Source organism: Elgaria multicarinata, chromosome 20 (genome assembly GCF_023053635.1).
Source record: "Elgaria multicarinata webbii isolate HBS135686 ecotype San Diego chromosome 20, rElgMul1.1.pri, whole genome shotgun sequence".
NCBI classification, from domain to species: Eukaryota; Metazoa; Chordata; class Lepidosauria; order Squamata; family Anguidae; genus Elgaria; species Elgaria multicarinata.
In genome coordinates this window covers 5,916,661-5,939,763 of record NC_086190.1, presented here as the reverse complement: position 1 = coordinate 5,939,763, position 23,103 = coordinate 5,916,661, and the positions used below count along the sequence as shown (strand labels likewise).

General features: G+C 42.3%; 1 protein-coding gene across 2 annotated transcripts in view; it reads left to right on the top strand.

The window, feature by feature from the left end:
* Positions 1-22,436, top strand: part of PDPN (podoplanin) — a 32,227-nt gene extending 9,791 nt beyond the window's left edge. Inside the window, exons 2-5 of one of the 2 annotated variants that reach the window (XM_063145144.1) lie at positions 9,496-9,566; positions 11,615-11,699; positions 19,843-19,948; positions 21,775-22,436. In XM_063145144.1, coding sequence (XP_063001214.1) covers positions 9,496-9,566; positions 11,615-11,699; positions 19,843-19,948; positions 21,775-21,781 — 269 coding nt within the window. In that variant the 3' untranslated portion in view covers positions 21,782-22,436. Of the gene's footprint in view, positions 1-9,495; positions 9,567-11,614; positions 11,700-19,842; positions 19,955-21,774 lie in introns of both variants that reach the window. The other variant, XM_063145143.1, reaches the window with a different exon arrangement.
* The last annotated feature ends 667 nt before the right edge of the window (positions 22,437-23,103 follow it).

Sequence of the window (23,103 nt, the reverse complement as noted above, 5' to 3'; positions counted from 1 at the left end):
TGGGGCTGGATGAGAAGAGGTCACAGGACGGGATGTGTTGAGACATAAGTGTGTAGATGTGAAGAGTGGCAAAGGACTTCTTTACATTAAAGGGAAATCACATTCGCTTACCGGCCCTTTGCTTCTTGCTTCTCTTGTGTAATTGTAATGAGCTGAATTACACGGGAGGAGAGGGGTGACCACGTGGTCTGTAACGGAATACTTCCCCTCCTCTCAGTGTTTGTAGTGTTGAATGGGACAGCACCCTCTAGTGGGTGTTTTGTAGCACAACTTTGGCTACACAGAGTAGGAATTACAGTAGAATCAGGATATCCAAGATTTTTTTTAAAAAAAAAAATCAGAATAACCAGGAGAAAGAGTAGGAGATGTGCAGGAGGTTCACAACATCATCAAAATGTCCTGCAAACTTCTGTGAGTGACCACTCACGAGCGTGCTATAAATCGCTCATTTAGAGAAGTCCAAAGTCAGGGAGGGCTTTGAAGGACGGTGCAGGTAGGTTGTGCAGGATGAAAAAGCAGACAAAAAGCCAATGTGTGGGATTTAAAGGAGGTGAGTCCCACCGTCAGAGCGACAAGGGGGATGAATAATTTTGAACTCAAATATCATTGATTAGGCAACATTTACAGAAGGTTGCAAAATTATAACATTATACAAGGTGTCAAAAAGCTCCCTCTTAACATGTTCTATGACAATATCTGACCAATGTCACCAAAGAAGAATCTTCATTCTGAGTGTGGTCACATCGGGTTTGCTTTCTGCCATGTTGTATCAGTGTGCATCAGCGAACCAGGCTGCAATCGGGTATGTCCACTTCAACTCAGCGGAGCTTAGTTCTGAGAGGGGCACGCGTAGCCACGCACTCTGGGTAAGATTGAGGGGAAATTGATGCCAGCATCTCTTCACACAATGCGCCAAATTAGACCAGAAGTCAAGAGGGGTGAAATGAAGAAGACAAATAAAGCCAGGAGAGCAATCAAGAAACAACACGAGGAGGGAAGTCTGATTATCTCAGGGTTTTACTGCACCTTATGGAAAGGGAGAGAAGACGAGGGAGCTGGCTGGTTTGGGCAGCAATCCAACATACGTCTTCATGTGTAATTCTGCCTCCAGCCATTCTGTCAGCCTATTTGAATGAAGGTCATTATTTATTCTTCCTTTAAGCCAACCCTGAATTTATTGGTTGAATTTACCGGCTTTCAAAAACACACACCACCAAGTGTCCGGTCCATGGCAGTTTTATATGTGTTCATTCACAAGTCCATTCCATCCTATTTCTGCGTCAACGTGCAATTTCCCTTTTTCAAAAAAAGCCACACAAAAATGTATAGCGGTCTCTAGTCCATGGCAGTTTTCTATGTGTTCATTCACAAGTCTGCATTTCTGCATTAATGTGCAATTTTCCTTTAAAAATGCACACATAAAATGTGTTTCAGTCTCTATTCCATGGCAGTTTTATGTGTGTTCATTTAAAAGTCAATTCCGTCCAATTTTTGGAACAATGCACAATTTTTCTTTAAAACACACACACACACACACACGTGTGTATCTAAACATATAGTTAAATGCATACCTTTTCTCACAAAACATTTCATTTCATTTGTTATATGGTCACAGCTCTCTGGGCAACTCAACAAAAAAATAAAATAAAATAAATAAAACCCTAGAATATAAAACATGAAGACACTGTTCAGACACTACGCTAAGCCTTGGTTAAGCCGATAACCCCCTTTGCGGGTTTGATCACATTCACTAATGGTTAGTGAATGTGATCAAACCATGGTTATGTAGCCACCATGGGTAGGAATGGGTCACAAGACATGCTAAGTCATGGTTCACACAACACACTAAGCCATAATGTTGAGCTCAAAATGCTTAACCACCAAAGCTTAGTGTGTCATCTGAACAGTATAAATTTTTAAATAGCTTGAAACAGCTAAAAATAATGACAATAGAATACCAGGAGCCAATAGTCTGTCAGTCAAGTTTCTTGCTTTTGGCCAATGGCATTTGCATAAAACAACCAAACAACAGTACAATCACCAACAAATATGGAAAAACAAAATAGTGATAGTGATCAATAGGTGATATGATGTCAATCAGATGTGGTCAAATGCAATCATCCCTTTTACAATTGATGGCTCTCTCTGCTATGTATTTCTTTCTGATCTTTTTGGCAGCTGTGGCAAACAGAGCTACACGCCACATCACATATTTATCCATATCCACTAGGAGATTAAAAAAAAATCACTTCCAGTGGGCTCTTGCAAGAACAGTTTTCAATTAAGGGTGTCACAAACTGTTCCCTTGGATCATTGTATGGGGAGCCAATGTATTAATTACCTTAAAAAGCATTATCATGTGCCTGGGAGCAGAGGAAAACTTTAACTGGTGCCAAAAGGATGGCAATGTGAGCACCAGGCAGGTCTCACTGGGGAAGATAATTCTGCAATTGGGGGGCCACCACTGAGATGGCCCTCTCCCTTACAGCCTTCCTCCAAGCCTTCCTTGGAGGAGGGCCTTAGGTGTTGAATGTAGTGTATGAGTAGGTTCAGGAGAGGCACTCCATCAGGCGCTGCATATAATGCAACATGTATTTATAACATATTTTATCCCAAAATACATAGGGTGACCATATGAAAAGGAGGACAGGGCTCCTGTATCTTTAACAGTTGCATAGAAAAGGGAATTTCAGCAGGTGTCATTTGTATATATGGAGAACCTGGTGAAATTCCCTCTTCATCACAACAGTTAAAGCTGCAGGAGCTATACTAGAGTGACCAGATTTAAAAGAGGGCAGGGCACCTGCAGCTTTAACTGTGGTGATGAAGAGGGAATTCCACCAGGTTCTCCATATATACAAATGACACCTGCTGAAATTCCCTTTTCTATACAACTGTTAAAGATACAGGAGCCCGGTCCTCCTTTTCATAGGGTCACCCTAAAAATACGGATTTTAATGTGTATGTTTTTAAATGGGAAACTGCATCTCAAATTTTGGAGAAGTGTAAAATCCGAAGGATGACGGCATCCTGGTGATCGGTACATTACCCCAGGAGACGCAGAACAGGTCCGTTTGCATCAGAATCCACAAAGATCACATTCCTCAAATTCTTTCTACCAAGGAAGGTTCGTGGTCATGGTGTTGAGCCTTTCAGTACATTTCTTCCCCCTTAGTATCTAAGCTTCATGTTCTGTGGGTGGATTTTCTCCCTCCTTAAATATTTGATGCTCAAAACTGGAGGAAAGACTTTGATTAAATATTTGATGATGTGGACTACTCCAGGGGAAACTTGGCTGTGCGTCATTAGATTATACCTCCCCACCCCACTAACTTTTGCAAGAGAGGGAGGGGGGAAGAGAGGAATAAGAGCAACATAACATTCAAACCTTTAATATTTAAACCCCCTTTGGATGTAGGAATGACTTTACAGTGCAGTATTTCTGGTGCAGAGAGGGCCAAGATAATTTAACAAAAGCTGTCTGGATCTCATATTATTATTTTTTCATTTCTTTTTTATATTATTATACACTAAGGATGCCTGAGAAATTGGACTGTCTGGATTCTGATCCAAACTGAGCTAATAATCACCTCCTGGACTAATATGGAGGTTTCAATTAGGGCAGCCATCCTAAACACACTTAAACAGCAATTCTACATTTGCTGGGATGCTTTCCCAGGGACCATAGGATTGCTTGGAAAAGCCTTTCTTAGGCCAGAGGCAGTGCTGGCTGGGGAATGCTGAGAATTGAATGACGTTTTTTCTGTCTAAAGATACATAGGATTGCTCCCTTAGACTGCATGCATTCCTATAAACATTTACCTGGGAGTAAGTCCCACTGTTTATGGTATAACTCAAATTTGAGTAGTCACGCATAGGAATGCACTCTAATAGGACTTTCAGAAGGGGGAGGGATCATGTTTCCTTACTGTTGCTCTCTTCCGGGTTCTCTTCCATGTTTGAAAGGAGCACAATTACACAGAGTAGAAAGCAGTGACCATGTGGCCTGTACATTTCAATGGGACAGCGCCCTCTAGTGGGCATTTATAGCGCAACCTCAGGTTTATTTTGTGACACTAAAACTGAAAAAAGGAGCCAGAAGTGCGCAGGAGGTTGATGGCTTTGTCAAAAAGACCTGTGAACATCTGTGAGTATCCAGTAATGGCTATAAATCACTCATTTAAAGAAGCTCTAAGGCTGCTTGCAATCTATATACGCTTACCTGGGAGTAAACCCCATTCAACTCAATGTGGGTTACATCTGAGCAGAGATATAGCCATTTACATTGTTACTACGGAGTAAGTCCCATTGAAAGCAGTGTGATCTACTTCTGAATAAAGATGCATTTGAATATTATTCACAATTTAGCTACTCACAATTTCTCCACTGTGCAAATGGAAGGGACCTGCTCAAAAATGTATCAAAATGCACTGAAAAAGGCATATTTTGAGAGAAAATAAATTTAGAAATGTGCATTTTAATATCTGAACATGTATTTAAATATGGATGTGACTTTAAATATGTATTTTTTATCTTTTATTTGTAAAGATTTTAAAGAATACTTTCACATACTCACATGCTTTTCACATCCCACAATACAAAGATAACATAAATGTAAATGTGAATGATAACAAAACAAACATTTTTTTCAGGCAGATCTAAAAAATACAAAAACACAAATTAATGTGGAAAGAATACAGAGATAGGGCTGAACCAAAAATGATCCTCCATTTTTGCAGGTCTATTTATCCCCTGCAAAAAAAAAAAGGAAGACAATAAAAGGTGTGTGGATAAATTTCTGCTTCTTTCAGAGGGGGAGACAGAAATTTCCCCCAAACCTTCAGAGGGTGGTGAGTTTAACTTTCCTTCCTTTATAGACAGAAATCATGTTCATATCAACAGGGATTTGGTTGGCTCAGCAGGGCCGGCCCTACCATTAGACAGAGTGAGGTGGTTGCTTCAGGCGGCAGATGTGGGGAGGTGGCAGCAAGGTGGTGGTGGAAAGAGCTGTATGTTCCATTACCTGCCTTTCATCCCCTAAGCTAGTGTGTAGCCACCATGTGTGATGAGGGATGTCTTATTTCCTGTGGTGAAGGAAGATTCAACTGCAAAACCAGTTGGCCATTGTCTGTGGAATGGGAGAAGGCGCCATCTTGTCCTATGCCTCAGATAGGGGAAAAATGTGGCACAGGAAGGGAAAATATGGACAAGTCTCAGGAGGCTCAGAGTGAGTTGTTGTCGCTGTTGTTGTTGAAGTGTAGAAATTAGAAAATAATGCCCCCTCAGCTGCCTCATTTATAATGGAAGCCTCTACCACCACCTGAAAATTTGGAGGAAATTTCTACCACTCCACTCTCTCTTTGAGGGGGGGTCATTTTGCCCCCATCCTCCCCATCTTTCCCCCAAGAATGTTCCTCAAAATACTAGACCAAAACTTTCAGCCCAGCATTAGATGAAAAGAATTATGAGGGGAAACATCCAACCATGACATGGATCAGAAATAAACAGTCTCCTTCGTCCCTATTATATAAATTTTTGGATGCTCTATAGGAAAAGGATTGCATAAATGTTGGATATAGATTAGGGCCATAGCTAGACCTAAGGTTTATCCCTGGATTGTCCAAGGGTCAAACGTGTTCACCTAGGTGACACACAGGGGATCCAGTGCTCAGACAGGGGCGAACCCTGGTTGATCCCAGGATAAACCTTAGGTCTAGCTGTGGCCTAGAAGAAAGGGAGAGGAAACATGGTCACTGGATATGTAGATGTCCTCTAAGCACAGCGATGTGCTTAGAGGACTCCTTCTGTTGCATCTTCTGTTGTTTCCACAGGAATGTACCTTTGAAAGACATGTTTGCTTATTGCGTTAAAAACAAAAAGTAAGAACTGTACATGGAGCAAGAAGATAGCAAATGTTATTGTGACACATGCCAAAGACGCACATGCCAAGGAATATGGCTGCAACTCATAACGTGTTCCTTTTAAGTTTTCATTGTGATTTATTACTACTACTATTATTATTATTATTATTATTATTATTATTATTATTATTATTATTATTAAATCTGTTTTGTTGGTTGTTTGGTTGTTTTTGGTGCTATACTTTGGGGAATGACTTGGGCTTTTTATCTGCTTTAAATATGGGCTATAAATACAGCAAGATAAAGAAGAAGCCCTCTGAAGAAGTAAAGGATGTGTCGCACCGTGCTCATGTGGTTCACCACGACAGCCTCACGAATGTGGTGTCCCCGTGAGTTAAATGAGCAAGGGAGTGCCAAATAGCTTAAAAAAGATTTATCTTAAGATTAAAGATTTGCTATTTAATATTAAACCCTCTTCCTCCACCAGCATCCCTTTCCTTTAAATAATGCATTGAAATTCCCCCATCGGTCCATGCTCGCTAAAGCACAGATGGTGACTGATGGATGGTTTCCTGGCTTAAAGGGTCCACTCTGCAGCACCGCTGATGCATCACTTGTCACTTTGCTCATCACATCAGGATAGGAAAGATGTCCAGAGTAACAGTTCTGTTCAGTAACCTTTGGTGCAGAAAACAGAGGAGGGCGAAACCCTGAGGGAAACAATGAATGTTCTCTTACATGGTAAAAACAAGTGACCATAAATGGAATTTCTAGACTAAAGGAAAAGGTAGACCACAAAAAAAAAAAAAAAAAAAAATCTCTGTGCATTGCGCTCAGCGTGGGGAATTCCCAAGCCAAGGTGTAGCATCACTTGCCCTGTATCTTCACAGAATTATAGGATTGGAGAGTTGAAATAGGGTGACCATATTTGGGAAACCAAAAAAGAGGACACCTAGTGTGTGTGGGGGGGAAGCAGCTTTCTGAGTCCTGCAGAAAGTACGTTATTCCCCCGCCACCTTAAAGAACCCGATTGGAGTGGAGGAGGGGAAAGGATTTCATTCTGCACCACCACCATCCACTCCAATGGGGGCCTTTTCTATAATGTCCACGAATGACCCACTTTCCCCTTTAAGACCTCAATTGGAGCTCAGGGTGGGGGAATGACGTGCCTCAAGAAAGCATGTCATTCCCTCCTGCCATGCTAATGGCAGCCTTAAAGAGGAAGGTGTGTATTCCAGGACATTATTGAAAATTACAGAAAATCCCCCCTGACACCATGGAAAGAACAAAAACCAGGACAAATCCAGGGAAATCCTGACAGTTGGTCACCCTAGTTGAAAGGGATCTTGGAGTTCATTTAGTCCTCCCCCCTGCTCAGTGTAGGGATTTTGTAGGCTGGGGGATGTAAGTTGCAACATTCTGGTCTGGACTTCCTTTGTGCTGTGGATCAAGCGCAGCTGCTCCCAGGTCACAACCAGGACTTGCTGTGCATTTGCGCCTGTTGATGTTAGTGGCTTGTGAAATATAGATGCATCCGATTGTCACTGTCTCCCTGGCTAGACCTGTGCTACTGTTTTATAGAGGTATTGAAGTGCACTGATAACTGTTGGGGCACGTTACACATCCCAATTACCATTTTCATTAGGGATATACACACAACCCCCGATTCACTTCAGAGGCTGATTTAGGGGTTCCACATCAGCCCCAATTTGACTTGGGGTGCTTCAGGCTTGGGCCAACCTGCTTCAGAACTAGATCCGAGGTGAGATCCAGAAACATGAAGTGGATTGGCTGTTACTGGTTCCCAGGCAAGGAACCAGGTGTAAGGCCATCCATTGGACTCCCCCCTCCCAGCTCACCCCCCAAATCCAGAGTTGCTGCCTCCACCCACCCACAGCACTTACCTAAGCTATCCAGCAGCTGCCCGTCCTCAGTTTTCAACAAAGATGGGGTCTCTGTGGTGTCCTAGGTCTAACACCTCAAACTGTAGTGGCTGTAGAGGGCCATTTCTGGAATTTTTTCATCTGTGAATGCAATGTTAGATCATCTAACTCTGCTAGGTTTCTTCTTTCTTCTCTCTCTCTCTCATTTCCTAATGCAATCATTTAAGACAGTTATGCTACTTCAGCTTAATCCATATATGGTATATCAATGTTTGCTAGATTGCCCGGCCAGAGCCCATTACAATAATTGATCAATGGTATCCAACTTTTTGGGAAAGTCTGGATGGAGTTCATTCTTCCCTCCAATAGCAACTTCTAACTTATTGGTTTATTTTCACCATGGCAGTCCAACCATCCTTTTCCCATTGTACCAGAGATGGTTTGCATGTTGATTGCCAAGCTATTTGCAAAGAGGAGTGTGATGTTCCTGCTCCTGTGCTAGTGAGAATCCCTTTTCTCTAAGGCCTTTCACATCCACAAGAAGGAACCGCCTGCTCTCTCACACACTGTGTTTTACTGTCACCAGGACTTTTAAGGTTCAGGTGCAGCTCGTACGCAGTCCTCTCTCTGTGAGGACTCACAGCTTTTATGCTTTAACCTTATATTCTCCCTTTATGACCTCCCCCTTATGTATCCAAGAGCAGGAGGTGTAGGATTTTATAAACAAACAAAGCTTTATTAATTACAATAATAAGTTGTTGAATAATAAACAAGTTACTCTTAAATGGCTCTATCAATATAGGTTCCCTCAAATGTAATTCTTGCATTCATTTATTGTATTTCATATATTTCTTAGCCACCTTTCAAATCTTCCCAAGTCAGTTTACAATATAAAGCAATTAAATTCAGCATCAATAAATCATAAGCATATCTTACATTTAAACTATTTTAAAATGACACAGTATATATATATATATATATATAATTTAATACAGCAAGTACAATTAAACTTTTTCGATTATGAACCAAAGAGAACAGATGTAGTAAACAAAAAATGAAAAACTTTGAAAGCAGCCATGGAGGAAGCCAGATTATCTCTCAAGAGGGAATTCCATAGGATAGGGGCCAACACAGAGAAGGTTCTGTCTCTAGTGGAGGTGTGTTGATCCAAGGGCCAAATTCAATTTCAGAAAAGCTCTTGGAGCTTACCTCATCTTGTCTTCCCAATTATCGAACCAATTACCTGGGGAGGTTGTGGGCTCTCCCACACTAGAGGCCTTCAAGAGGCAGCTGGACAACCATCTGTCAGGGATGCTTTAAGGTGGATTCCTGCATTGAGCAGGGGGTTGGACTCAATGGCCTTTGAGGCCCCTTCCAACTCTATTATTCTAGGATTCCCTGAGCTTTAATTGAAGTGGGGGAAATCAAGCAGACCGCAGACTTCCAGCAAGACGATTGTACAATGAAAGATAGGATACTCGCACACACTCCTTGGCCACCTCATAAGTAAGGTAAACACAAGAACCCTGAATCCAAACCATGACAATTTCCCCAAAATTTTCTTCTCTGTTTGATTTCTTTTTGAAAGCAATGTCCTTTCTGTCAGAGTGAAGGAGAATGGTTAGAGGGGAAATGGAAAGGAAATTTCTGGCACAGCACTATATTTTAGCCTACAACATCTTAACTGAAGTTGCGTTGCGACACGTGGCCACCGATCACACGTATCACTGGTTCTCTTGTGTTTTGTTCAGCAAGTACACCTTTATTCGAAGAAGAAGCGGTAACTGCTGATATCAAGGATGGTACCGAAGGACCCACTGTGGTGAGTATCGTTCTTGGCTCGACGTGTTCTGGGCCTGTTCAGTCAATGAATGCTATGGGTCTCCCTCTATTGCAGTTGACCAGTTAGCATGGCGCAACCCACACACATACCCTCACTCACACTCACACCAGGCTTAATTTAATACGGAGGCTGCTCCAGGGCTCTGGCTTCCCAGGGTGGCTAGTCTGACTCCCTCTGTGCTACAGTTTCAGAGACAGGCAAAAACGTTTTTTGTTTCAGCAGGCTTTTAGAGTTACTTTGGACCTGTGTTAATGTATTGGGTCCTCCCTTTTAATCTGTTATTGTTTTTAATTTTTTTAACATGTTTTAAATTTTACTGTAGGTTTGATTCTATTTTAACTTTTGTAATTTGTATTTATATGTTTTAATTGTACATGTTTTAATCTTGTAAACCGCCTTGAGTCCCAGTACTGGGGAAAAGGCTGAATGAAAATAATAATAATAATAATAATAATAATAATAATAATAATAATAATAATCTGTTACCAGTCAGTTTCAGTTATATATTAGCTGCAAACTGCATCACAAAATTCAGATAAATGTGCAGTCTGAGTTCAATGAGACTTACTTCCAAGTCCATGTGTATAGGATTGCATCTTTGATAGGGTGACCATGTGAAAAGGAGGACAGGGCTCCTGTATCTTTAACAGTTGCATAGAAAAGGGAATTTCAGCAGGTGTTATTTTGTATATATGGAGAACCTGGTGGAATTCCCTCTTCATCACAACAGTTAAAGCTGCAGGAGCTATACTAGAGTGAGCAGATTTAAAAGAGGGCAGGGCACCTGCAGCTTTAAATAGTGTGATGAAAGGGACATTTCACCAGGTTCTCCATATATACAAATGACACTTGCTGAAATTCCCTTTTCAATACAACTGTTAAAGATACAGAAGCCCTATCCTCCTTTTCATATGGTCACCCTACAAATACAGATTTTAATGTGTATGTTTTTAAATGGGAAACTGCATCTCAAATTTTGGAGAAGTGTAAAATCCGAAGGATGACTGCATCCTGGCGATCGGTACATTAGCCCAGGAGACGCAGAACAGGTCCGTTTGCATGGGAATCCACAAAGATCAAATTCCTCAAATTCTTTCTACCAACGAAGGTTCATGGTCATGGTGTTGAGCCTTTCAGTACATTTCTTCCCCCTTAGTATCTAAGCTTCATGTTCTGTGGGTGGATTTTCTCCCTCCTGCAGGAGCTATACTAGAGTGACCAGATTTAAAAGAGGGCAGGGCACCTGCAGCTTTAACTGTTGTTTAGCTATTGTCTTTTTAATAGCTAACTGTATGCTAAGTGTTTCTGTATGTAACTTTTGTTGGAATGGTCAATTGACTGCCATAAGTTGTTGTTATTGTTGTTGTTATATATGGTCACCCTACCTTTGATCCATTAATCCATTCTGTGCCATCCAATAATAACTATAAAGGCCCTGGGTTGGAGAAAAGTTTTCTTTAGGCATCCTATCAGCTTTTATATTGTAATATACACTTCTCGGGAGTAAATCCCACTGAATTCAGTAGGGTTCCCTATTTGTTCCCTACCTATTTGTTTTAAATTGTACATTTATATTCGAGTCGGGTTGATGAGATTGTGCGAGGTGAATGAGTAAATTAACAATTGAGTTGGTGTATTTTAGTAGAGACTAGCTGATATACCCACCAGCATTGCTCAGGTTCCTGAATGCCTACACCTTGAGTATGCCTTTAGTTGCTTGGAGCTGTAGGCATCAGCGTAAGTTTAGTTTTTAATTAATTACAAATAGTTAAAACCAAGAAATCCTGGGTGTTAGGTCTTCATGTACCCTAACCATAAAACTATCTGCGTGCCCAATTTTAAAGTTGTACCTCAACTCCAAGTGGGCAAATATTTCCGGACATACAAACCCGCACACTTACTTTCGGATTTCTAGGTAGAGCTACTCAAAAATAAATCAGGCTTGCTGCTTTCGTTTATAACATGTACAACCCAAATACCAACAACATCAACAGCTGCATACAATGACAGATCATTTCCCCTTCTAGGCGCTGATGACTTCAGACGGCATCCTTTCAACCAGTGATGGTGGTGAGAATTCAACAGAACCAAATGCTACAGAAACCTCTGACGGTACGGCCTCTGTGTGTGCGTTGGTGTGTGTGAGTACACACATTATGCAAAATAATGCCAGTAATTTTTAATTTAAAAAAAGATATGAAAATATAAGAAAAATAAATACATAACCTGCCACCAGTTCTTGCAAGACAGAACCTGCCAAAGTACCCCACATTTGGAGGGATGCTCTAGAAATGGACATTTCATTTACAAACCAGCCACAAATTAACAGTTACATAACTAATACGGTGTATCGGTTAACATCCCAAATTAGCTAGCCAGCCTCAAGAAGCACTCTGTCATCTCTTTAGTGCAGCCCTGGTTCCCATCCAGCCCTGGCAATTGAGGCCAAAGGCATCCGTGTTGTTCAAATAGGCGGCATGTCTGAATTTAATTTAGAGGTGGCACTGAGTGATTAAGTTGCTTTCTTAGGTTACCTTAATCCTTATTTGAACCTGTAGGCACGCTAATGAGCCTCAGCCCTCTCATGTAACGAGAGCTGGGTGGCATCACATCCTATTTCCCGATAAAGCAGAAGCCCTTTTTATGTTTGTTGGGATGCGGCCAAATTGCGGTTCCTCTTGAGAAGTCATTGTGGATTATTTCACGCCATGACACAGCATGAAAATATAACATCTGTCTGTTTGTAATAGGGATGTCCATTGCTCACAATTCTGGTCATCTCCTCCTCCTCCTCCACCTGAATCCTCCCCTTCCCCCAGCATTGCGCCCTGATCCAAATCACCCCTCCCATCTGTCTGTTTGTAATAGGCGTCCCCATTGCTCAGAATTCTGGTTCTTCTTCTTCTTCTTCTTCTTCTTCTTCTTCTTCTTCTTCTTCTTCTTCTTCTTCTTCTTCCACAATTCAAAAAGGACAGACAAGCTGGAGCGTGTTCAGAGGAGGGCAACAAGGATGATCAGGGGTCTGGAAACAAAGCCCTTTGAGGAGAGACAGAAAGAACTGGGCATGTTTAGCCTGGAGAAGTGAAGATTGAGGGGAGACATGATAGCACTCTTCAAATACTTGAAAGGTTGTCACACAGAAGAGGGCCAGGATCTCTTCTTGATCCTCCCAGAGTGCAGGACACGGAATAATGGGCTGAAGTTACAGGAAGCCAGATTCCGGCTCGACATCAGGAAAAACTTTCTGACTGTTAGAGTAGTACAACAATGGAACCAGTTACCTGGGGAGGTTGTGGGCTCTCCCACACTAGAGGCATTCAAGAGGCAGCTGGACAGCCACCTGTCAGGTAGGCTTTAAGGTGGATTCCTGCATTGAGTGGGGGGGGTTGGACTCGATAGGCCCCTTCCAACTCTACTATTCTATGATTCTATGATTCTTCTTCTTCTGGCTTGATGGAGTCCTATGGCATGTATGACTCACCTTGCATTTGCAAGCTGAATTCCAAGAACCTTTCATGCATTTTTGAAGGGGGAAAGGTTTTTGTGATTTGCGCACATTTGTGAGCAATTTACGCACATCTTGGTCAACTTTTCACAAATTCGGCCATATTTTGCAGGAGTTCCTCACAAATTTGTGCAAATTGCAGAACCTTCCCCCAAAATGTGCGAAATTCCCAGAAAATCCACAAACTGGCCTGACTCACAGGAACTGCAGCAGGAACCAAAACAAAGTCTGGGGGGTGGAGCATAGGCAAACCTATTGAACTCCACCATCTAAATGGATTTCTCTAACATCCCTACTTTGTAAGACTAAAAGAAGACTGCAGGAGATCTGGTGGGAATCTACACTGATGTTATTCTAACATTTTGAATGGGTTACTGTGACACACAGCATCACGTGACCCTGGGTCTCCAACGTTGCAAATGAGTTGTACTTACAGGTTCTATTTCTTAGTTCCAGTGTGGCTACAGATTCATGTGCCTCGTCCTACCGGTAATTCTCCTCTCCCTTTTTCAGAGCTGCTGGGTTTGCTCCGCCCACTTCCTAATCTCCTTCTTTCGCCCCGTTTGCTATCTTATCTGCTACAGCAGGTCAATCACACCAGCGTTATACTGTGCAATCACTGACAATTGCATGCAAAGGACTCAGAAGTTTTCCACCTTAGAATCTGCTTTGATTGTGAAGTACTCCCATGCATCCAGCGTTAATTTTTATTTATTTATTTATTTATTTATTTATTTATTATATTTTTATACCGCCCAATAGCCGAAGCTCTCTGGGCGGTTAATTGTGCTCCTTTTGCAAAAGATTCTCCCCAGTCGCCGCTGGGGAACAGGAGCAGGATTTTAAACAAATGCTTACATCTGCATAAGCTTTATAGATAAAGACACCAAAATTGGCACAGTAATTCAAATACCAAATTTGAATCGAATTGGGTCATCGGTTGATTTTTTATGATTTTTTTTAACATTCCCCCCCCCCTCTTTGCAAAGGAGCTGAGGAGCGGTCAAAGGATCCCTGTAGCTCCCTGCAGGAAAATTAACAAGGGTCCAAAGTCCAAAACTCATGACCAGCGGGGCTTAAATGGGGCTGCTGCTAGAACTTTTCAATTTGGTCTCCCCTCCAAACTCTGACCAGACCTGGCCCTGCTTAGCTTCAGCAAAGTGGCTGACTCCTATACATTCAGGCAATTCCCTGGGACTTGCGTTAAGATGTTTTGGAAGGGGGTTTGTGTGTGCTTATGACTATTGCCCTGCACTGCTGGCTAGGAATGAGGCAGGCAGTGGGCGGAGCAAACCCAGCAGCTCTCACAGAAGAGGGAGAACAACGGAAGGATGGAACAACGTGCCCTGAAGTTCCGTTGCAGCGAAACGTAAGTCACGCTAGTGTGTCCCGTGATACAGAGAAATGATACAGAGAACCACGTTAGAAAGGGACACTAGCAACACTATAAGACTAGTGTAGATCCGGCCCTGACCACAGATCTCCCCCATGCAGTTTAGCTCTGAATGTTTCAGTCCCAACATGCCCGCATTTACTGCAAGCTCTAGAAATGAATACGGTGTGAAAAGGTAGCCTCAAATTTCCAAATTACGTAGAGCGCCCTGGCTTCACATTCCATCACAACCGCTCCACAGCTGATGGCACCTTGATTGAAACTCAGCTAAAGAGAAACTCACTGATGGTTTTGTACTGAAACATGGAAATTGGCCTTGTGTATAACATGAGGAAAACCACAGACTACTTCTGGGTTTTCTTTGAGGCCTGGGGTTTCTTGTAAAGTTGCTATAGGACGGCATGTTCCTAGCTCTTCCATTGATAAGTACAAAGAGTACTTATCAATGGAACCTTCTCAAGCTGGGGAGAGGCAACGAGTGGAGTATCGCAGGGCTCAGTCCTGGGCCCAGCGCTCTTCAACATTTTTATTAATGATTTGGACGAGGAGGTGCAAGGAACGCTGATCAAATTTGCAGATGACACAAAATTGGGTGGGATAGCTAATACCCTGGAAGACAGAAACAAACTTCAAAGTGATCTTGATAGGATGGAGTGCTGGGCTGAAAACAACAGGATGAAATTTAATAGGGATAAATGCCAAGTTCTACATTAGGAAATAGAAACCAAAGGCACAGTTACAAGATGGGGGATACTTGGCTCAGCAATACTACAAACAAGAAGGATCTGGGAATTGTTGTAGATCGCAAGCTGAATATGAGCCAATAGTGTGATATGGCTGCAAGAAAGGCAAATGCTATTTTGGGCTGCATTAATAGAAGTATAGCTTCCAAATCACGTGAGGTACTGGTGCCTCTCTATTTGGCCCTGGTTAGGCCTCATCTAGAGTATTGCATCCAGTTCTGGGCTCCACAATTCAAGAAGGATGCAGACAAGCTAGAGCGTGTTCAGAGGAGGGCAACCAGGAAGATCAGGGGTCTGGAAACAAAGCCCTACGAGGAGAGACGAAAAGGATTGGGCATGTTTAGCCTGGAGAAGAGAAGATGGAGGGGAGACATGAGAGCACTCTTCAAATACTTAAAAGGTTGTCACACAGAGGAGGGCCAGGATCTCTTCTCGATCCTCCCAGAGTGCAGGACACGGAATAACGGGCTCAAGTTAAAGGAAGCCAGATTCCAGCTGGACATCAGGAAAAACTTCCTGACTGTTAGAGCAGTACGACAATGGAATCAGTTACCTAGGGAGGTTGTGGGCTCTCCCACACTAGAGGCCTTCAAGAGGCAGCTGGACAACCATCTGTTAGGGATGCTTTAGGGTGGATTCCTGCATTGAGCAGGGGGTTGGACTCCATGGCCTTGTAGGCCCCTTCTAACTCTGCTATTCTATGATTCTATGATTCTCTCTGTGTAGCACGGGAGGTTATTTCACATATTTCTGCCAGACACATTCCTTCCTTCCACATTCTTTAGGAATGAAGTGGCTATGATAAGGTGCTCCATCCATCATGAAAGACCTGACCATCTCCTGCTCACCTTCCCAAACTGATAATTTATTTTTTATATATGGACTTGACTGTTTTTTGTTACTGTGGATTACTCAAGTGCCTTTTTGACAACGTAATTCAGGGAACTGCTAAAACCATAAAAGTGCAGTTTTGCTTTGTTTAAAACTACTATCAAAATTGGCGATCAGTGAACCCTCAAAGTTCTGAATTGGGTCAGAAGAAGCCAAGCTATTCCCTAAATATAAATCAATCAATCTCTCTCTCTCTCTCTCTCTCTTTCTCTTTCTTTCTCTCTCTCTCTCTCTCTCTCTCTCTCTCTCTCTCTCTCTCTCTCTCTCTCTCTCTCTCTCTCTCACACACACACACACACACACACACACACACACACACACACGGGACAGGCAAAGAGACAGAGGAGAATGTTTAGATTACAATACAAGCTGGAAAAGAATGAGGAGGTCATAAGTGAAGAGGTGAACCTTTTCAAGACTCACATTTCCAAGGCAGGAAATAGAGATTTCAGCAATGTCTGTGACCATACTGTAGCTTTCTTATCCCCCACCCCCACCCCCACCCCCACCCCATGTTCTTTTTCTGCATCTGCATTCTGTGTTGGATAAAAGAGCAAGCCCATTGGTATGCACATGCCTGTGCTTCTATTCCCCTTTTTGAAGTCTTTGCCTCGACTGGCCAGTCCCAAGTAACTTTCTCATCCGTTTATTGAGTAATAGGTGCAGCTGGGCCACCAGCTGGGATTGGTTTTTGGTTTTGTAAGGAAATGGTTCTATTTGTTTGTGAGTGCTTTGCTGTTGTTGATGTATATTCAGAAGGGATCATTTGCTTCTGGGGGGAGGCATCGAATCTCATTCTGTTCCCTCCCCCTGGGATGCAGCCCCTCTTCCATGAGCTTGACACATGGTAGGGAGGTAGAGGCGGCAAAATTGATACACGTGGGCCCTCTTTCCCCTTTCTCTTAAGGTCGGGCTTTGAGTGAAGAAGTGGGGTCGTGGCTACCACCACCCCCTCCCTTTTTCATCAGCTGCTCTCTCCCTTTCCCTCCAGACCTCCCCTGAGATGCTATGCTGGGGGCCAGGGGGACCCAGAGGCATTTAAGGGAAAGCAGAGGTCCGTCACAGCTTTGCCTGGCTCTGTGCTAAGGATGTATGAGAAATCTGTTTCTGATCAGGAATTACCCAGTTCACAGCTTCCACCCCAAATACAGAATCAGACGCAATCGCTGACACCACCACCACACCCAAAACAAAAATGCATTCGACAAGCATGAGTACATTTGAGAAATGCACGTGAAAAAAGGCACACTTTTTTTTTAAAAAAAAAAAAAGGCAGACAAGCATGATTTCAACGACAGGAGAAGAATGTGTGCATTTCAGAGATGCAAAGAATGGCTGCATATATTTTTGGGCAGGGGGAATACACACAAAAGGCACACAGGGATTTTCATGCAAAAAGGAGGGAGAGGAAAGCAAAGCTCGCAATCTGATTCGGACTTGCGTCAGACCAGGCTTTGGAGATGGAATTCAGACAGCTTCGGTGAGCTTGAGTACAGCTGATTCACACATTCCTACTCTGTGCTTCTCCACTCGGCCTCCCAAATAATTCCAGAGATAGCCTGCCCCACCGTGCTGCATGCCGTTGCTGGGCTGGACCTTGGTCATTAGGGACCATAACTGGGGCAGGACTTGTATGTTGAACTGTCTTGACACAGGGGGTGACAAAAAGCAGATAATCCTTGGATTAAAGCCCAGCTGAACTAGATGTGGCAGTAACAGGGCCATTTGTTTTAACCTGGCATTGGCCCAATTCAGGCCCGAAGCCCAAATGCTTGTATTGAGCAGGCTTTGGGTGGAGGATAATCATTCATATCATAACATGCCAAGCCTTTGGATCGCCCTCTTTGGAGAAGCTTTATGGTGTCACTTTAAAGTTCTCTTCATCTGGGCATTTGTAAACATACATATGTGGGATTCTCTAAAAGGTCCGAACAACCAACAAGAACACTCAAGAAGCCCAGATTGATAAACCAACACCCTTCCTTCTCAGTTCCGTGAATGCCTGGCAGGAAAACCTATATATTAATAGTGAACACAGTTATATGAATGGGGGTCGACCACATCTAGGCAAACCATCCATGCAGAAGAGGGAAATATCAGTAGTAGGTAGGGTGACCCTATGAAAAGGAGGACAGGGCTCCTGTACCTTTAACAGTTGCATAGAAAAGGGAATTTCAGCAGGTGTCATTGGTATATATGGAGAACCTGGTGAAATTCCCTCTTCATCACCACAGTTAAAGCTGCAGGAGCTATACTAGAGTGACCAGATTTAAAAAAGGGGCAGGGCACCTGCAGCTTTAACTGGTGTGATGAAGAGGAAATTTCACCAGGTTCTCCATATATACAAATGACACCTGCTGAAATTTCCTTTTCAATCCAACTGTTAAAGATACAGGAGCCCTGTTCTCCTTTTCATATGGTCACCCTAGTAGTAGGATGAGCAAAGTTTGCAGAGGAGCAAAAAGGTGTGTGTGTGTGAAACATAGTACACACCACACATAGGATAATAATAATAATAATAATAATAATAATAATAATAATAATAATAATAATAATAATATATTTATTTATTACCCGCCTCTCCCTTTGGATCGAGGCATGGAACAACATTAGAACAGGATAAACCATAGGTCACTGCAAAAAGTTAAAACAGAGATAGGTCATCACCTTTACAATTGATGAAAATAAAATGTAAGAACTTTACTCTAATTTTCTTAGCTGCAATTGGAAGCAAGGCCACTTGGTGAGTAACATCGGGATAATTATCAGATAACTGTACTAGTATTTTCTTAGATAACATTCTACCAGACATTGTTTTTACCAGTGGAGTGATAAATGTCTTCCTTGGAGATGAATGCAACTCACAAACAAAATATAACGGACAAATGTTCACTATTTGTAAGGCTTCACAAATACATAATCACCTATAACCAGCAACTTCGCATTCCTTCCATCTAAACAGGCAGTGGCCACTGTCTGAAAGCATATCTCAAAGGATAAAATGTCAGAATCTGAAAGTTTCAGATTCTGAAGGTTTTGGAATCATACAGCCCAGAGTCAAACTATGGAATTCGCTACCCCAGGATGTAGTGATGGCCACCAATTTCGATGGCTTTAAAACGGGTTAGAGAAATTCAAGGAGGAGGAGAAGGTTTGTCCTGATGGCTATGTTCTACCTTGTAGAGTAGAGGCAGTGTGCCTAAGTACACCAGTTGCTGGGGAACATGGATGGGAGGGTGCTGCTGCACTCAAGTCCTGTTTGTGGGTTTTCCATAGGCAGCTGGCTGGCCACGGCGTGAACAGAATGCTGGACTAGATGGACCCTTGGTCTGATCCAGCAGGGCCCTTCTTATGTTTTTACTTCTGAGTGGACATGGATGGGATTGTGTAGAATATGCGCTATACGAACATGCAACCTTTTGTGTTATTAGGAAACTTGTGATGTTTGTTGGATTTGTTAGTAAATTTGTTTAGATTCTCTATTGTTAAACTGTTGACAATATGTTGGTCCAATTATCTGTTTGCCTACTTCTGTAAGCATTGCAAATAATAAAATGAGAGATTGAGAGAGAGAGAGAGAGAGAGAAGAAGAAGAAGAAGAAGAAGAAGAAGAAGAAGAAGAAGAAGAAGAAGAAGAAGAAGAAGAAGAAGAAGAAGAAGAAGATGGGGAAATGTGCTATATGAGAAACCAAGTAACTTTGCTTCCATTCTTTCCCCCTTCAGATGGCCTGGAAACAGCTGCGTTGGTTGGTATTATCATAGGCATCATCATTGCAATAGGAGTTGCTACTGCGATCATCCTGACGGTTGTGAAGAAGATGTCAGGAAGGTATTCGTAAGTACTGTCCTACGCAGGTGTTACAATGGTTCAGGAGACAGGCATGCCATCTCAGTTCTTTCAATTCTTCTCCTATGCAGGGACTGTACAGCTTCTCCTATGCAGGGACTGAACTGGGACTGTACAGCTTCTCTCAGAGATAAGCTCCCCCCCCCTCCGATTTCAGGAAGAATTTAAGGACTAAGGGTGTATGGATTGTATAAAATCCATTCTGTCTACGTTCCATGGATTGTCAGGCACTTTTCATTCCATTGTCCACCCATTGGATTGTTTTCCCGTTTCCGAATTTGCGCACATTCATATGTGTGCAAAAGAGAATTTGTGCACATTCATTTGTGTGCAAAAGATAATTTGTGCAAATTCACAAGTGCAAAATGTGCAAATTCACACCAAATGTGCATTTTCATGCTTTATGGAGGGAAATACACATTTAAAGCGTTTTAAAATTTTATTTTAGCATATTTTTGTTTGATGACATTTGCACAAAATTTCCAAAGGTTAGAAAAATGGTTTGCAAGCCCATAGAATACACCTGATGGGGAAAACCGGTCTGTTGTGGAATCCGCCAGTCACATTCATAAAAATCTGAACTAATTTGGTTCCATTGAGGATTTCTCTGTCATCCCTAGTCATGACCTACAAAGAATGGATCTGTCAGTTTCACATGTGTTCATTCATTCGTGTGCTCCATCCTACTTCTCCATCAATTTATTGCAAAAAAACCCACATTTTTGTATACATTTTACTGCCCAAATGCACATTATTTTTGTATGCATTTTACCTCCCAAAATATGCATTATTGTACATCTTTCGGTACTGTTTTTGAGTAAGAACTATATCACAAAATTCAGAGAAGTGTCAAAATCAGAGGTTACTACATTTGGTTCCATATATTATCCTGGGAAGTGAAAATCTGGGGAACAGAGTTAAGATTGGAAACTGACATGGCTATGGTTGCAATCCTATGCAAACATACCTTGGAGTGAGTCCCATTGATCTCAGTGGGCCTTACTTCTGAGTAGAGGTGTAAATCATTCCTATTTTCATAGTAAAAAAAGAAAGAAGGTCAGATTCACAATGTCAATTCCAAATCTGACTTTAAAGTTTGAAGGATGAAAATGAGAAACATCCTCAATTTCAAGTTTTTAATGAATATCTGTTTCCCTGTAGAAAGAATAAGATAATCAAATTTTGGATATATCTGGCTGCGCTATTATTAGTAGTAGTAGTAGTAGTAGTAGTAGTAGTAGTAGTAGTAGTATCCCACCTTTTGCCCAATACTGGGCCTCAAGGTGGCCTTACAAAGTTTAAAACATACATTGGGGGGGAAAAACATTTAAAATACACAACAAAATTATAAGTCATTAACATAAATGGAGGGCCAGATTATTCTCCAAAGGCCTGCTGGAACAAACAAGTTTTAGCCTGCTTTCAAAAGCCCATCAAGGAGGGAGCCAGTTTAGCTTCCCCGGGAAGAGAGTTCCAGAGCACCGGAGCAGCCACCGAGAAGGCCCTCTCCCATGTTCCCACCAAGCGCGCCTGTGAAGATGGTGGGACTGAAAGAAGGCCTTCTCCAGAAGATCTCAAAGCACGGGCAGGCTCATAAGGGAGAATACGGTCTTTCAAATAAACTGGACCCAAGCCATATAGGGCTTTATAGGTCATAACCAGCACTTTGAATTGTGCCCGGAAACAGACTGGAAGTCAGTGGAGCTGTTTTAACAGGGGAGTTGTCTGCTCCCTGTAACCAGCCCCGGTCAACAATCGATAGCAGACAGGCAAAATAAACCACCCTCTCCACCTTTTTATTTTGACAGGCCCTGAGAGTCTTTGAAGAGAAGAACAGGGGATTCTCATCAGAAAATGCCGTCCTCCATTCTGAGCAACTCTCCTCCTGTGCTAACAGTGGAAGATGATCCATGGAACCACTGACTGAGGACTTGACAGCCTGTGGAGATCCCACACAATTCCCTGGAGTGAGGTTTTATAAGTTTACCCAGGGGAAGAAAAGGAAAAAAAAGGAACTTGCTCACCTACAATAGATATAAGTGGAATGGGGAAAATTGCACAGTGGGAACGATTTTAAAAAGAAGAACAAGTAAAGCTCTTTACCTCTACAGTGCTGTTTACAGGTATTATTATTATTATTGTATACACTTGCGAGTGACAATTTATGGAAGGCCCCGAAGCAAGCTGGTTTCTGCACGTGGTATCATGTAGCGGTTTTGGGGAGTTATTTTGGTTTCAATTCAGTGGTGCACTGAGGGTCGAACTCTGGAGCAAGTGTCCCACTTAGCAGGATAGGGAGGAGGACCCCCAAACACAGCAGGGCTGGCTTACTACAACTTTATACATATTACCATCTAAAGAGGACCCTCCCTGTATTAGCATTATATATAGATGAGGGCCACATAAAACATTAAATGTGCAATCCTATCCATGTTGAGACAGAAAAAAAGGTCCTACAACTCCCAGCATTCCCATGGCTGGGGAATTCTGGGAATTATAGGACTTTTTTCTATCTGAACATGCATAGGTATTACACCTTAATTTATAGGGTGACCATATGAGAAGGAAAACAGGGCTCCTGTATCTTTAACAGGTGTATTGAAAAGGGAATTTCAGCAGGTCTCATTTGCATGCAGGCTGAACCCTCTTCATCACAACACTTAAAGGTGCAGGAGCCCTGCTGTATTTTGTATCTGGTCAAGCGGGCAAGGCTCCTGAAGCTTTCAATGTTGCAATGAAGAGGGGATTTCACCAGGTGCTGCGTGCTTACAAATGACACTTGCTGGAATTCCCTTTTCAATGCAACTGTTAAAGACACAGGAGCTCTGTCCTCCTTTCCATATGGCCACCCTACCTTAAGTCTATAGTCTAAAGTTAACTAAGTGCAGCACTGTTTTAAAGTCACAGATACCTTGCAAAGTCTGAATGATATTCTGCTAGGGGGTGGCTTGGGGGAGAGAGGTGGTCTCAAATAGGGCTGTGTTATATTCTTCGCTGGAAAATTCTGAATTGAGGAAGATTTAGATTTTATGATCAGAATAAATAATGACCAAAACAGGCCTCACTTGTCACTTTCATGATTCAGTTTTGTTCATATTCATTGGAGGGACTGAGATGGATTCCTTTCACCGTCCCTT